This window comes from Patiria miniata, unplaced genomic scaffold (genome assembly GCF_015706575.1).
Source record: "Patiria miniata isolate m_02_andy unplaced genomic scaffold, ASM1570657v1 HiC_scaffold_11, whole genome shotgun sequence".
In the NCBI taxonomy this organism is placed as follows: domain Eukaryota; kingdom Metazoa; phylum Echinodermata; class Asteroidea; order Valvatida; family Asterinidae; genus Patiria; species Patiria miniata.
In genome coordinates, this window is record NW_024037049.1 from 4,259,786 (window position 1) to 4,277,337 (window position 17,552).

General features: G+C 39.4%; 1 protein-coding gene across 1 annotated transcript in view; it reads left to right on the forward strand.

Moving 5' to 3' along the window:
- The window catches only part of LOC119742542 (protein sel-1 homolog 1-like), an 81,596-nt gene that overhangs the window by 20,177 nt on the left and 43,867 nt on the right, over nucleotides 1-17,552 (forward strand). Inside the window, exons 9-12 of the mRNA XM_038218559.1 lie at nucleotides 145-201; nucleotides 2,097-2,165; nucleotides 3,899-4,039; nucleotides 7,663-7,750. Coding sequence (XP_038074487.1) covers nucleotides 145-201; nucleotides 2,097-2,165; nucleotides 3,899-4,039; nucleotides 7,663-7,750 — 355 coding nt within the window. The remainder of the gene's footprint in view (nucleotides 1-144; nucleotides 202-2,096; nucleotides 2,166-3,898; nucleotides 4,040-7,662; nucleotides 7,751-17,552) is intronic.

A 17,552-nucleotide genomic window follows, 5' to 3' on the forward strand; every position in this document is an offset into this window, starting at 1 on the left:
ATGATGTGAATAATGTTATATTCATTGTTACATGTTTTGACATGCGTTCTGTTTCGAATGATGTGAATAATGTCATATTTTGACATGTGTTCATAACAGAATTCAAGACATGACATTGCAGTTTTGATTGTTGTTATCTCTCAGGTTGGGCTTGGCCAGCTGCACTATCAAGGTGGACGTGGTGTACACCAGAACCACATGGTAAATACCACTTTCAAAATTTTCTGTGGTAAATGCAATATTAGAGAAGCATGGTTATTAAAGTTGTTGCAGTCTTATTTGACTGCATGTTCAACTATCTTAAGTTTTAGGAGTTGACATCACCTATTGAACACTTTTGTTCCTTGCCTAAGTAATAGTTTTACTTTAAATTGCAGAGAAACTGAAATTTTGGTATATTCAAAGTACATGTATGAATTTCCTGACTTATTTAAAAGTTACGGGAAAAATGTTACATGTACAAATTTATACAGTGAACCTTTTTAAAATGACCCCAGAAAAATTGAAAAATACATTTTCTTGCAAGCATTAAGTTGGTTATGCAGATTGAGATAATTAGGATTAATCAAATTTCTATTAACCTCACGGAAATTCTTACAAGAAAACATACTGCCCAGTTTTGAGCCGAATGTTCAACACATTTTTGAACTTCTTGACTAAATTTCATAAAAGGACTTGTTAACATGATTTCCATAACAATTTTGTTAAGATAATAGTACCAGTATTCAGCTAATTGAATTTGAAGCTTGTCAACTAAGGAGTTTGGCAACACTCCATCAGAAACTTTGGAAGAAAAGTCCAAGTGTACCGGGTTTAAGAAACTCATAACAATTGAGGCCAGAATTTTGGGATTAGTTGTAGTCATGTTGAATCACATGTTGAATGTGTTTGTTGTGGTCTGACCTAGAGAGTCTCATCCTTGTTCAGCATTTCTTATTGAGGTTCTGTCAGTGCTCTTCAATTTATTTTCTTCAAGCCTTTGAAAGAAGAAAGGGCTCATATTTTGGTTTGCTTTTGCGCACATACGGATCCGCCTTGTGAGTAGACTAGTTCCTGGGGCCGATTTCACGAAACTCTAAGACGCGTCTTAGGAAGGGTTAATCGTCTTAACTCGGGAATCGTCCTAAGATAGATTTCACCAAACTTCAGGCGCGTTCAACACGTCCTAAACTTCCTTAGCAATGCAGCTGGACTCGTCTTAACTTCAGATCGATCTGAGGGTTGTCTTAACTCATTAATGTGTGCGTTAATTTTGATAATAATCTGAACGAAACGGGGAGCAAGAATGACTCTATCGCAAGCTTGTGTAGAAATACCTTGCAAATGAAATTTATTGAGAAGAGTAGTTTTTCTGGTTCGTGTTCTATACATGCGTGCGCGGGAAATTGGTTTTGCACGTTTCTTTTCAACGACTACTTCGTCAAGCGGTAAAAACAAACATGAAACTGCCATCGAATTGGTAGTTTTGATGCGTCTTGTTAAGACCTTCTTTTTTTATGACCTGCTCACATTAAGGAGCACCCCGATGAAAACAAGCAGAATATCCCATAGGGATAGCTAAGTGCTTGTTTCAACAAACCATCCCACAATAAAAAATAAGAAGAGGAACAATATTATTGGACTATGCCTCACTCACTAGAAAGTGAAGAGAGACATGTCTATTAGCATCACACTGCAGTCACATTTACCCTCAACTGATTCTTTACTTAATGCGCTTATTTACTCTACATTTGAAGGACTGCATGCCCTGGTAGTGAAATCGATCTTAGAACACGTCTTAGCTATTAAAGATCAATCTTAGAGCGGGGACTCGTCTTAAGTCCCAAAATGAGTAAGTAGCAAGATAAGAGGAGTTTCGTGAAATCGGCTCCTGGCCCTACATTGATGGTTCTGATAAGGGGCAGGAAACAGTCTACCCTGAGGGAACTGAATTAATGTCGGGCCGCAAATACTTCGTGATTATTAAAGTAATTGTTCCGTAACTCAACTTGGGCCAGGTTTTTTTGGGGGGTGTTTGATGTCTCATTCAAAAGTCAATAACTTTTGCAATCCTGGAAAAATTCCCCAAAGTTTCATTCTTCATTTTCTCCTTACAGAGGGCGTTTGAGTACTTCACACAAGCTGCAGAGGCTGGGGACCCTACTGCACAAGCTTTCCTTGGGAAGGTAAAAACCCTTATAACATAGACTATCAGATCTTCAACTTACCTGGCAGGCTTCTGGTCCATTTTACTGTACTTGTGCAGAAACTTTGTGACTGTTTATGAATTGGCGTAATATTAGCCGACTTGGTTATCAGAACGAATGTAGGAGTTGACGTTTGGCTCTCAGTTCCAAATAACTGGCTTTTTCGCAAACTTGCCAAAAGCCTTATTGTTTGAATTCATCATGACGTTGTCAAAAAAGCAATTGGTCAAAACACATATTGGATGATCTTTGATGACGTCATCAATTTGTTTTTCGGCCATCTTGGATTACAAACACACATTTGCACACGTTCTTGATTGTACGTGCCATTGCATGCAATCATGCATGTCAAATCGGATGTCCACTGTTTTGAGGCAAAATCGGGACCCATTCGGCCCATTTTTTGTTCATCACAACAGTTTTGAGTATGACAATAAATACCAGACGGAGTTTTGGGGCAAAATGTACATGGGTTTTTGAGCAAATGCGTTTGTTTCTGTCTTGAATTCGTGTGGTAGCAGCCTGATGATTGCTCAGCATGTGTAGCCATCGTACACTTACTGGCTTACGCATTTACACTGTCTGTAATCAAAGATGGCTGACCCGTACACGTTACCAAGAATAATGTGAAGGGTCAAAGCGAAGGGTCTATGGGGCAAGATCTAGTTGTCATGAAACTTGGTGGGTACAGAGAACTGTTATTTGTATGCAATATATACATTTTTTGTACTTACAAAATTTGATATTAACTTCAATCAGATGGACCTCAGACTTGGCACAAGGATCACATATAAAAGTAAAGGTGTGCATCACAAGTGACATCATGATGACTTCTTCATGTGTCATGTGATTCAGCTTAAACCCACATTTTTCAGAGTCTTCTAACTTGGTTCTTGGTTCTTGGTTGGTTCTTCTCCTAAATACTCCACGTGGGAGTTTATACAGGAGGCCAGAAACACCGGGTTAAACCCCTTCTCTTAGCGATAAGTGTCACTGGGTTCTTTTACGTGCATTTATACAACACACGGGACCTACGGCTTAACGTCCCATCCAAAGGACGAAGCAATAATGGTTAAGTGCCTTGCTTAAGAGCACAAGTGTCCGCCGGCGGGCTCGAACCCACGTCACTGTTGCCTCTGAAACACCAGAACGTGAGTCCGGTGTTCTTAACCGCTAGGCCATCACACTCCACTAGTAACTAGTAAGCTTCAAGCCTGATTGGGTTGAAACTCTGTCTGCATGTTCATATTAAGAGCTTATAATTTGAGATGATGATGGCTTAACTAGGCAGTCACTTTGACATATTACCCCCCTTAACTATACACCAGGTGCTCAGCAGGCAACTGCGCTACTGGACAGGCTGGTTTGTGCACATTTAGACTAAGATAACTGGTGTGCACCTCACACCATAAGCACACAAACTAATGCACCCAAGTGTGTCTTGCACATATATGTGTCTCATGCCGCATCTACATGCACTGTTTGTGTTATAGTGCTTATACAGTGGAGAGATACATGTATGTTATTGACTAATCGGGATGCAGAATAACATCCAGATTAGTATAGTACACATTGAAAATCCCCTAAGGTTGGGGTTTTTTTTAGATGGAAATAAAATCAGAACCCATGCAGGGTTTCAACGACTTTGTCAATGTTTTTGAACGTCTGTGTGTGAAATCCCAGTGGATCGCTTATATTTTGTGTGTGCTCAGATGTACTCTGAGGGAAGCCGGGTCGTCAAACAGAACAACAAGACTGCCTTCCAGTATTTCAAGAAAGCAGCGGACCAGAACAACCCTGTTGGCCAGAGCGGTCTGGGCCTGATGTACATGTACGGCCACGGAACTAACCAGGTATTCATACAGTTCAGTGTTGTTGTCAAGTCTCTATCTCAAGTAGCATACAGTAGGAATCAAGCCTGAACACCAAGGCTGTCTGTTAATGAGCTCTTTAACCAGTTCGTGTCGGAGGATGTTTTTATATACAGGCACGGCCAGCTGATGGGTTAAGATGTCAAGATTACTTTGAGTCGCCTCAGGGTGACGTCTTATAAACATGCTAATCCCTCGTGCCTTTTGTACACACACACGAAGTCTGTGGAGGCGGACCATGTGTTGATCTTGAATTGGCTGTTGTGCACAGCCTATTGTTGTTTATACAACACCTGAATAAATCCCCATCATCTGATTGGCGGATCTTCCAAAGAGGGGATTTTGATGGAGTTGGGAAGGTTTGGGTTAAGTGAGTAGGATTTTGAGTGATGGGCACAAAGCTGATACATGTGTGCACAAATGAACTTTGTCTCAATGTTCACAACATTACCCATGATAGAAAAGCCCAAGTACTCCGTCCACACTCGCTTATATTCCGTGCAAAATTCCTTCTACATACCCCTCTATTGGAGTATACCGGTACCTGGTGAACACAGCAAAATGACGCAACTTCAACACTGAAGAACACGTTCCTACCTTTTGTAGTTGTCCGGAAATGAAAAAGAAAAAAAGCATAGATGTATTCTCAAAACATTTTCTTACGTTTCACTTGTGCAAAGCAAACTGCAATGAATTTCTTTCACAATATTATGCCAACATGTATCTATGCACGTGCATCTATGGGAAGTGAATTCAGCCACTAGCATACAGCCGTGTGGTAACGAAGGATGATTGCTAAAGGTTACGTAACACTTTATTTTGAATGAAATGCACACAGGCATGTTCATGTTGGCGGGTGAAATCTTTGAAAATGAATTTCTCCCGTATGGAAAACTGTATCTTTATGTAACTTTCAGGGTTTATTTCCCTTGGGTTTATTTCCCCAGTATGTGATAAAATTGTGATATGTTCATTACTTTTTGTTGAAATTAGAAAAATAGGCCTCGCTACGTGCATTTTTGAAAGTTGTAACACATGGCGTTTGCAATATCTGTCAATCTTTTCAAGCCTCACTAATATTAATAAGGTTCCTATCCATTATGGGTGTGCAGTAAAAATCTGGAGAAAAGCCTCCTTCACGAGTTATTAATTGATAAATATCACCCCTTTTGCCGGCCTCCATTGGTCAATACCTAGACCACTGATCTCTAATATACTGACTGGATAGCACTTCGGGCCGTGAGGGTGAAGTCACTTAAACACATATTAACATGAGTAAAATAACACTGTGGGCAAAATGAATAACTACAAACTTGTTTGATGATCCAAAATCGCTTCCTAAACTGTTTCTGTGCTTTCTGTATATGGATTCGTGCCATGTGGGGCTATTGAGGGAGCTTCAAAATGGCCACTGCGTGTGTGCGAGGGCGTCATGGTCTTGCGCACACGCATATGGTCGAAGCGCTATCCAGTCAGTATAATACACATCAGTAACCGAGACCCACGCCAAGTCATGCCAAGTGACGCTTATGAATATGCTAATATGCCCTTTGTCATTGTGTTGCTGGGCAAAAATCGGTCAATCGTAGTGCCTACGGCGCTGTAGGATCTTTGCTGAAAACCATGCACGTGGGTTTTGTCGGAAAAAATCCTCGTCGAATTTTCCTTGGAGATAGTTCAAGATGTAACATTAGCGTTTGCAACAACAGATTAAGCTGAAATATGGAATTTACTTAGATGATATAAGTGCACAACTACTCGTGGAATAATAACTTGGAGATATTCCTAGAAATTAAATACACTATAGATTTGGGGACGTTTTTGAATGATTTCTTCCTGACTTTAGGGTCAAATTTACCAGTAACCAGTATTGACGTTTTGGCATCGATGACGGCGATTTTTTCACTGACATGAATTTTAGAATTTCTTCTTCCGTTATAATTTAACATTTCAATCATACTGAGCATAATTTCTGAGAAACACAACGTTCAAAAGGCCATGTTTTTTGGGGTGCATGAATTTCACTGCTCTGTTATAACGTCGTAATCGTACGTAATCGGATTAACTTTGCTTATCAATGGCCGACGTTTTACCTTCGCAACCACAGGGCTGCATAGGCGCTAAATTATAAATACCTTGGAATCTTGGGTTGTGTATATAGCAATGTATACTCGCTGTGTTTGCACTGTACTGGTGGCTTTATTATGACATCACACATACATGTAGAAACTGGATATTAAGAAAAAAACAAAAATCAGTGGGGGGGGAAGAAGGCTGTATGAATGCATTAGTAAAGTCCCCCTCCTCCCCCCCCCCCCCCCCCCCCAGGTTTGGCAGCATCATGCACTTGTTTATACCTGGAGGGGGTTTGGTCTGTCAGCAAGCCCCCGCCTGTTTTAACACCTAAGTGACTCTGGAAATTAGATTTCTCTTCATCACCTGTTGGCGTTTCCTGAGTGCGTTTACGCCCAAGGCTTTAGTGATGCCGCTTCTGATGTTGCACTCTTGGTGAACTATGATTTCCCCCCCCCCTTTTTTTTCTTTGGCCATGTCTTGCCTTTTGACCAGTTCAAGCACAATCAAACATTTGCACAAAATTCTCATTTGTTACAGTCTACAATAAGCTTTAATTTGTAATTGATATTGTTCTATTTTGAAATGCTCCGTCTAACGAAGGCACCAGCAGGACTTTTAAGCATGTTGGCATTTCCACGGAATTATAAACCTCAATGCTAAAACAAGACCACAAATGAAACAAGTTTATCATTTTGACATGTTTGAAGCTTATCATTATTGAAACATATTTTTTTTAACATTGTTGAACAGTTAAACTGTATTGAGCTGTTACTTTTAACTGAAAAATTAATTTAAAAGTGCACACAATAAATACTAAGGTGTTTCGAGTTGATTTCTGCTACAGCAAAAAAGTTCGATGAATTCTTTCTTTTTTTTAATCATTGTAGTCAGCACCAGTATCTCATACATTTTATCAGAATTAAAATCCACTTCATGATTATGAATTGTTTATGCACACTGTTCAATTGTCCAAAATGTACATCAGACATCGTGGAACTGCCCATATACAAAAATTAAAGTCAGTCTTTTTACATTTATAATTTTTGATAGAATCAAAGTCTTCACAAACACTTAACCTTGTAAACAGATATTTGTGCCTATAGATTTGAAATTTGCCTTGATCAATGCCAAATGAGTGATTTTGGCACTCCTCGTAAGTAGAAGGAAGGGCGGTAAAATCCTGTTTAATTTCTCATGCTTGGAACATGAAAGATTGGTAAAGACATTGTTTCCAAGGTCACGCAAACTACTGTCATAATCATTAGACTTTGGAAGTTTATCTCAATAAAAAAAATTTCAGCGATTTAAAAAAGCTTCACAAACAAGCATTCTATGAAATTCCTACTTAATTCTTTTTCTGTGTACAAGAACGGGAACCGAAGTTACCAGTACGTGGTGTCATATGCGTCTAGCAGATAGTGTAACTTTACCTCTCTATTATTAATGAGAGCTAAGCTAAGCCAATTTCCTGAAACTGCGTAATGCTGTAACCTACTTATCGATTCCCCTTGAACTGTCTTCCCATTCAGGACTACACCAAGGCCTTCCAGTACTTCCAAGCCGCAGCCGACCAGGGCTGGGTGGACGGACAGCTGCAACTCGGCACTATGTATTACAGTAAGAGAAGTTGGCCCAACTTTTTTACATTTCCCTTCTTTCATCAAATAATTTCCTCCTTGCCTCAGCGTGTAGAGTTCTGCAAATAAAATGCCCCAAAATGACAGATCACCCCTCCGCAGCGGCTTGCATTATTCAGTCTTCAGAAGACCTACAGCTGGTTTTTTTTCCCTCGCCATTATTACTTGACAGAGGGGTGTTGTTTATCTTTTACCTTAACATTGATTGCACTTTTTTCTGCATTCAGTACAAGTGCTGTTTGCCCAGAGCATTTCCTGAGTAAGGCAAAACTGTTGAATTCATCTCAACGAAAATTTCAAACAAAATGATCTTCATGAAATAATATCTGGTCATGCCAAGTGTCGAACCAATAGAAACTGTGCAGCTCAAACGCCTTTAAGTAGAATAAGGCTTGTTTTACTCCTCACAAACTTTACACATTGTTTACAAGAAAAGTACAACTCTAAAACACCATTTGTTTTTTGAGAACTGCACTTGAAAAATATTTTAGTGGCCAAAAACAGAACTGTTAAACTAAAACACTTGATGCTTTGGCTTTTTACACGGGCCTCAGTTCATGTTGAACTCAAAACAAAAGTACAATATTATCACAAGACTCCAATTTCAGAAAGATGTGCGTGTCTTGTGGACTGTTTATTTAGACTGTCTCAAACGTTAGGTGTGCGTGAAATTTCATGACAGAAAGTAGCACTCGGCTGCGCACTAGCTTTGATAGTGCATTCCTCCTGTAACATTAACTGCCAATTCACATTCCATATGCATTTTTGTTTTCCTTTTGTTTGTGTGCTTTATCCATTTTGAAATGACACCCTCTCTGCTGAAATGACAGTTTGCATGGCTTTTATCACGTCCTGTGTATTGTGGATTCAGTATGACAGCTGCAGTGAATATTTGTGTCAGATTATGTGTGTGTGTGCTTTACCTTCATTCTTTTCTTTGTGCTTGCAAATTTAAGTTATGCTTTTGGTCGTTAGGGTTTTAAAAGGTCTTGGAAAGCTTGTAGAAAGTGTCATTGAGTCACAAAGTGAAGAATAGACTGATACGTTAAGCCCAGCCCCAAGATGTTTTGACCAATCGCAGCCTAGATTAATGTCTGACATGTGGTCACATGCATTTAACATGCGCAGTGGGAACCTGCAGTGTGGCATTAGAGAGGTGCTCATGGTGTCGACCACGTGCCCAGTGGGCAGGGCTTATTATTGGATCGGTCTGTTACTGCAACGCAGTTGTTCATCTGCCCGTCAGTTCAAGCTTGCTCACAGTATTGTGCGACCTGTGCAACTAGGGAAGATTGATGTGCAAATTGACTAGTCATGGTGTTGGGACTAGTTTATGGGACTACGTGTTTGGGACATTCATGGGGGAAGTTTATTGGAAGATCGATGTACATGTACCTGCTTACTTGTACATTTGTAATTTACGAATCGTTCATTTAAATGGACATTCCATCAAACAGAAGTGTTCCGTAACCCATAAAAACTGGAATAAAACTCCACTGACAAACTGCATGGGTTCAACATGACCAAAAATGCTTACTTAGCATAGTAGTGCTACTTAATAAAGAGAGAATTTCTTAATTACTGTATATATGGCAAATTGTCCCGAGTAGTTGGGGAGTCACTGAACAATTGTTGACTACTGTGATGTGGGATATGTTGTTTCTAACACCTGAGGGGTGCCGAGGGTGCTATGGTCCCTGAGGGGGTTAAAAACGGCAATAACTCTAAAAAGATGAATGGTTGTAACTTACTGTGTGAGAAATAAATTAAACCACTGCGATGTAACCTTTGATAACTGAAGGTTTTGATGTCCTGCCGGACATGAAACTGAGCATTTGATGTTGCAGTTCTCATTGCGCAAAGCTAGCGCGCCGGCAGGTTCCACACGCGCGTAATGAATGTAGTGTGATGTCACCTTATTGTCCAGACATGTTGCTGTCCTAGACCTGTGAAATGACAGTATCCAAGCACACGATAACTATTCCTAACTGGCATTGGGAAAGAAAACTATAGGAAAAAAAAGAATTCTCTCCCATCCTTAGTATTCTATGTTGTTTTCTATTAGTTTCCTTTGTATTTTGGCAACTTTATGTTTGTACACTCCATGTCAGTTAGTGTTTTCTACCTGTAATTCTGTTCTTTGTATTTGGTGCGGTTGCCCTTGTTTCACCTAATAGTCTACAAGGACAACAGCATCAAATAGTGCTTAGAAACGTAGTATTAAGCGCGGTATAAATGTTTGCTATTATTATTATTATTCTCCTTACTTGAATGCATTTAAAAAAAAAAAAGCAGTGAGTGTTTTCCTTCTTTATCAGAGTTGTAGTGAAACTAATACCAGGCCTCACAACAAAGCCTTTAAAACCTATAAAACCTCATATAAAAACCTATAATTCAACTTGGGGCCTATTACAGTTTCAAATTAACCTATACACCTTTAAAAACCTATATTTTTATTCTGCTGTACATTTTAGAAAAAATTCAACAACAACAAATCAAATTTGACCCACAGTTTAGTTTTCATAATGCCAACATAGCCACATTGCCAATATACCTGGGTAAGATTTGTTTGCAAGTGTTTGCATGTGATGATCACTTCACTGTATTTCTGTTACATCATGCTGAAAGTTATACGATTATGCATCCTTAATAAAATATATATAAATGCCAGAGCTATTTTGGAACATAAAAGCCATTAAAAACGTATCTTTTGATTTAAAAAAAAGTATTGAAAAACCTATATTGATGAAGAGGAGCATTGTTGGGTTCTGTTATACACATAATTGCCTTCATGCATTGTACCTTATTTCGGGGGGGGGGGGGGGGAGGAAGGAAAAAAGGAAGAAGTAGGGCAAGTGTTGCTTGAGAGCAGAGATGTTTGTGAAAATCACCTGCCTGCATGGTGTAGAGAGAAGTGGAATATGAACAAGTCTGGGCCAAGGGCAGACACGAAAAAATAGCCGGTAGGGAACATTATTAGAAAAAATCATTTTCTAATTGAATGTTACGCTGTGGGGTGTGGAATTGAAAAAGGCTGGTAAATCTTGGCACTTGCTTTTCTGACTGATGGCTTGTGTGTTTTTTGCTCTGTTTCGTCAGTTCTCTGGCTGATGGCTTGTATTTTTGTCCTTTTTTAGGGGGTGTAAGGGAGGTTAGCTTGTTTTTCTCAAGGTGATATGGCAAGTGTCGCAAGTGGACACATGAGGAGGGTTGGCAATTTGTAACTAATAGCTCGTGCAGGCTTTTGGCAGTGTCGACATGTAGCTCACGTCATGCCTGGATGTGGGAGTCAAAAGTGCCTTGGGGTTGAGAGCTCACATGTCTGACCCGGTAATCCAGGTTGATACATATATTGTTATAAAGCGAACAAATGATACGAGATTGGAGAGGTTTGACTAAACGTACGCATGCCACCAGGTACATACACATGCAAATTTGACATAGTATAATTACCTTTATCTTTAATATGCAGTTTGTACATGTATGTCAACCATGGACATACAGGTACATGTATATGTAAACATAAAAAGGCATGACAATTTCCGATTTGGGATAAACACATCACACAAATATATACACCTGTCTATGAGGGCAACTGATTCTGCAGTATGCAATTTTTGCATGCATTAAAAAGAGATGGAAATACATGTATTGTACAAGTTGAGCAGAAGGTAACTAAATAACATGCAACATCTTTTTCCAATTAGTGTTCATCTTGAAGCCAGTTTTCAACTTAACAGTTGACTTTGTGCAAATGTTATACTGTTCCACAGTCAACCAATTTGGGCGATTCACAATGCAGTGCACCACCAAGAGTTTGCCATGGAGAGTCCATTTTTCAAGTTTACGGTCGACAAAACATGGCTCATTTGAATGAGTGTCAGTAGACAACTTGATCTAATATGTTATGAATTGGAGCATAGCGTCCTGCCGCCTTACAAAAAAACACCATATTGATAATAAGAAAAGAAAAGGGCAAACAGATCCTCGAATCATACGCTTATGAAACTACTAACCGGAAAAACTAACAATTTCAAATGTCCCGCGCTGCGAATTTGTAGACCATCTCCCACAATGCACTGGGAAAAATGAACTCTCCGTGGCAAACTCTTGGTGGCGCACTACATTGTGAATCGCCCGAATTCCACGACCTCGTCTTTTTGCAGTAACACACATTGCATTCAGAAGCCTCAAATATGTACATTCATTGTATTCAACGTAAACTTGAAGCATCCATATCCCCAAACATGTAACAAATCATAAGTCACCTTACAGTGTAGTGTAAAATGAATACCGTTGGGCAGCGTCTACAAATGGGTGTTGACTTTTACCCATGATGCACTGCAGGTTAAGTAAGATTTGCAGCTCAAATGTTAGCTCTATAATTTTGTAAATTTCCCAAATTTTGGAGGGTTTTGAAACGAAAGTGATTTAGGCACCCCGAAACTTGTTTATCATTACATACACTTGGCTGCCGAATATGCAGTCAATCGTTCTTTATAAAGGGCAGATACAACATTTTTCAAACATCAAAAAACATAATGATCAAATTATCACGAAATATGGAATGACAGTCTAAAGCACCCTGTAAAATCGTGGCTCCTGGTGTGCTGACATTTTCAAGAAAAATTGTATTTTTCCAACACTGGTCGGCCAACCAGCATTGGAGAAAACTTGCTTATGTTCAAAAACTGCTCCTAATTTTTCTTTGCAATTGATTACACACCTGTGAAGAGGTACAAGCCTGCCAGACTAATTCTCTGACCTTACAATTCCCCAAAGTCTACAAATTACTCTGTTTCATCTTAAGTGGGGTTAGGGAACCCCAAAACGTGAAACAAGTCAGTTTAACAATATCTGCTCAACATTCTAATCCTCCGAATCCATTTATTTCTGAAAATTGCAGCAAAAGCAAATGAAGTATCTGACACACTTGATTGATATTTGGGGCTGCCATTCTGTCTGTCGGTGGAATTAAAATGCCTGCAAGCTGTGAACTCCTTCACTCCATCAACACGAGTAATGACAATTAAGCTCTGCATAATTGATGTTTGGCTTTATTTTTCTGTGTGTGGGGAAGCACTGCAAACAGTTTACCTCAAGAGTCCTTTCATCAAAGCTAACAGCAGTACCCCGGGTGCTAAATATCTGGTAAGATTGAGGAACAGGACGCGTGGCGAAAAGATGAGAGATTAGCAGGGCCCAGGTGGCAGGTGGCTGGTTTTTGTCTGCGACGAGCCAGCCAGGTGCTGCATCCCTCCCATCAATCAGTAGGTGGCATGTCGGTTCCTGGCCAAACGGCATAGAATTGGCTCTCAGGGGGAGGCGGGGAGAAGACTGGGAATTGTTACGTGTTTCACGGAACCACCTGTGCTACTGTGCTAGGAGCGGAAACGGCCATTCAGCCACATCTCAGCCCACCAGTGGGCTGGATGTGATGTTCAATTGTGCCACATCACCAGGGGGGTCTGTTTTGTCATCCTCCTGGGGAAATCACATGCAACAGTACATGTACTTAACAAATCTTACCTTGAAGGGAATTTGGTATTAAAACAAGCAACGGATGACACAGAAAAGCTGCCTTTGGGTGGTGCTAATCCTTGTTTAACTGTTACTGTATCATGGGAAAGTCACTAGCCATATACGCTAATTCAGCAAACAAAATTAGAAGCCATTTTTAACGCAGAGCCATGTTAGCGCACATGCCGCACACATTCTGAAAGACAAGGCACGTGCATTTTGGTAACACTATTGGATGAAAGAGCCCGGAGTGTGTCCATATTACCTGAGTACGACTCGGGGTTGAAAGTTGGTATGTCATCACATGACATGTGACGTCATATTAAAAGTGCATATTTATTTTGAAGGCCTACCGGTATATCTACAGAACTACAGGTCCGATTGGGTTGAAAGTTGGTATGTACCTAGACCGGGATGTGCTATAGATGAAAATTGAAGGGACGTCACGATGACGTCATCATATGACATGTGACGTCATATTAAAAATGAATAGAAGGCCTATACCTGCAGCACTATAGGTCCAATTGGGTTGTAACTTGATATGTACATGTACTAAACCGGGATGTGCTACTGATGAGTTGTAAAGTGACGTCACGATTACATCATCACATGACATGTCACATCATTTTAAATGTGCATTGTTATAAGCCTATAGCTACCGAACTATTGGCACTGATCACTATGCAACTTTCTACTGCACATCTCTGTCCTATCAATCTATAAGATGACATAAAAATACAATAACAAACAGCCATGTCTTTGTGTACAAACATCTATTTTTTTTTGGTTTTTTTATTCTTTTGTTTTCTTTCTTTTTCTTCCTTTTTTTTTTTTTATTTTGTTTGGGGGTGATTTACCTTTGAAGTGGAATTCGTCTTAATAATAGTCATGGTAGTCAGAATGCATCACATGTGTTTGTGTGTGTACAGTTAGAATGCATTCTTTGTGTGTGTATGAATGACAGCTGAACAGTTGAAGAAGGGTGGTCAAAGAGTGATGTTGAAATGTCGCATCTGAAAGGTAAAAACCTTTGTGGCGCACTTTATTGTGGATCCCTTCCAAGTAGTGAGTCAATTTACGTTAGAGAAAACATGTTGCGTCTCATATTTTGGACATTTTATACATTGTTTTTAAAAATCCAGACATGTTGTGGACTCGGAAATTAGAAGTTTAAAGATGTTACACGTCAATACTGCAGCCTATACATTTCAGGTTCCTGGAAGTTTACTCTGTTTTCGCCTTGTGGAAAGGTGTTGAAGCTGACAAGATCAGCTGCTGACATTTTGCAAAGGAGAGAAAGTCCAGTGTAGTCGTGATCATACAGTACATACTTAATCTGCATCTTTCATCGATGCATTTCAACGTTATTGGGACATGCATTATGTGCAATGTGTGGCATTTGGATTCTTTGTGTTGTCATTTCTTGAGGTTGCTGACAGCGCATTTTGTTGTAGAGGCCACCTGGTCTCCGATCCAGCAGGATCAGTGGAGTATAAGAAAATGCGTCTGTGTTGACATGAAAGGGTATGCTAATATACAAGCATGTAGGTAATTACCCAGAAACAAACCTACCAATTTAACTAGAAAAAAAACCTTGCTCAAGGCGAAGATAGGGCTGGTACGAAATACCCTGTGAAATTTTGCCACCTGAAATGATATTGTTCTGAAGAAAACCATAATTGGAATTTGGTTTAAAAAAGTGTACCCGCGGGCAAATTGTTTTGTTCATTTAATATTTGTTAAACACTGCGAAAATAACCCAACCACAAGGACGTCGACGTCACATGCATGTACAATAACCAACTGAATGAGAGGTTGCATTTCAAAATATGAAATGGCAGCTTTTGTATCGGGTGTAAGGAATCCACATACAAGACCAAAAAAGTTGTGCATAGATCTTCTCTGTTTTCTCAGAATGTAAAATGTACATTTCATTGTACAATACACTGAGAGTTCAAAAGATTTATTGTCTTGCACCCTGCTAAAAATTGTGAGCAATTTTGTTGCTTCAAAAAAATACTATGCAACAAAAGCAAATAATCCTTTGTACCTTTATGCCTCTAGTCTTCTTGAATGAAGCCTTTGTGAACGAATCTTCAGTTTGTTTGTTTTATTTAAAGGGGAAAAGCTACTTTTTTCCCCCCTATTTTGGACATTTTCAACCCTCTGATAACACACTTTTATTTTGGTTAGCTTTTGTGCCCACAATGCTTTATGCCTGAATTATTGTCTGGCTACAAAAAGTTCAAAATGTGTACGGTAAATATTCCATAACTAAACGTGGGCTGCTTTTTTAGGGGGGGGGGTCTATATATCACACACTCAAAAGTGAATAACTTCGGTATCGCTAGAAAAATAGCAATTCAAAAAAAAAATCAATTTTTCGGGGTGAAACTAGAAAATAGCTAAGGAAAAGCAACTTTAAAGGTAGATTTTATCATTTGTCATTTGTGCATTTTTTTTTTGCGTTTGAAGTAACAAAAGTGCTCAAAATCTAAAGAGATTGGTAGAAGGTTTAGCTCAGTGAATGCTGTATATTCCGCAAAAGCAATATTCTAGGATCTCGTTTTCAATTTAAAAGTCGCTGAGACATGTTTTGAATTGCGCCTGAAATCAGCGTCTGGGACACGTTCTCATTCAGCCGATTGCAGGTACGCGATGTCTTGCACTGAATCGACGAATTATAGCAACCACACCCATTCACGGCTTTGCCGAATTAAAAACAAATTACCTTTTAGACGCATCTTTGGAAATGACCTTCTTTTATTGTTTTCTTCAAAATGACAGCATGCCAGAAAGAATAATTCACAGGGAGTTTAATGCCATTACTATCTTAAAACCAAGTAAGCTTTTCAACAATAATTTGTCAGTTTTTTGATAGCTGCAAACAGGGCCAGAGTAAGTGTTCCGTAGGCCCTAGGCACCAGTGTTCCGTAGGCCCTAGGCACTAGTGTTCCGTAGGCCCTAGGCACTAGTGTTCCGTAGGCCCTATTCCGCACTAGGCACCAGCACCAATTTCATGTTGATGCTAAGCTGTACTAAGCAAGCCAGTCCAAACTGGTAGCTCTTAAAGCCTGTTGGCACACAGTGGTATGTTTCATAGGCCCTCAATTTTTTCTTAAGCCCCCGAAGTTTTTGTAGGCCCTAGGCACAGAGCCTACTGTGCCTATTGGATAATACAGGCCTGGCTGCAAATGATATACTCTACGTTTAAATAGAGAAGAACAATTCAGTTGCTATCCGAAAGCTATTGAGTGCTCACACTAGTTCAACACCTGACCAGCTGAAGTAAGAAACAGACACATGCGTGATCCTCTTTACATGTAACCTGTAAATTTGACACTTTTTTGGTGTTATCCTGGACATTGAGGGAGTCCATGAGATTACAATGTAGAAAAAAAAACCTCAGGGCAGAACAATAAAACATGTAACACCATGTACATGTACTCTGTGTACTGCTACCCTAAATGTGTACCATTCCCCTAAAGACACTGAGCTACACTGATGGATGGTTGTCACGTAGCAAAGTGCACCCCAAGGCTGGGGCAGTAGAAAGAACCAGCTAATGTGTTTATCATGAAGGAAAAAAATGGAATTGAAATTGTGAGCAGTGTATGGACTCAGTTTATTAACTGGTACCGGTTCATGTAGGTGCAATTAAGCAGTGAAATGTAAGGTTTTCAAGTTTGATATATTTTTTCTTATAAATTGAAGAAGAAAATTGTGAATGTGTAAGACCAGTTGGCATGTTGATATGCACTGATATACTGTACAATTATGAATGGGAAATGACATATTTGACCAGCAAAAAGGGGTATAAAGTCGCGCTGAGCATATTGTGTAATGGCCCGCTCAACAGTAAGAGGGTGACAATTTCGTCAAAATGTGATTGTCATTTTTTGTCATGAATGACATGTTTTATACCTAAAGTTTCAGGTTTCACTCACAGAAATGTTGATTTTGATGAATAAAGTTGAAAAAACAACCATTTTGTGTGCATCGTTCTGTTGTTTTACAACAAAGCCAGGTATTTTAAAGCCTGTTTTCTCGGTTGTGTAATTTGAACTCCAAGGAAGTAAATAATATGCAAATATGTCATTTCTCCAGAACGAGAGGGGCTAAGGAGTTCTATTATATACCAAATGAAAGCTTACATTGTGGGCTTTCCAACCATGTATATAACTCAATTTCACTTTTTTGCGATATAATTTCCTTTTTTTGTGGAGCCGGTCACATATATATTGTCTTGCTGTTGTTGAGAT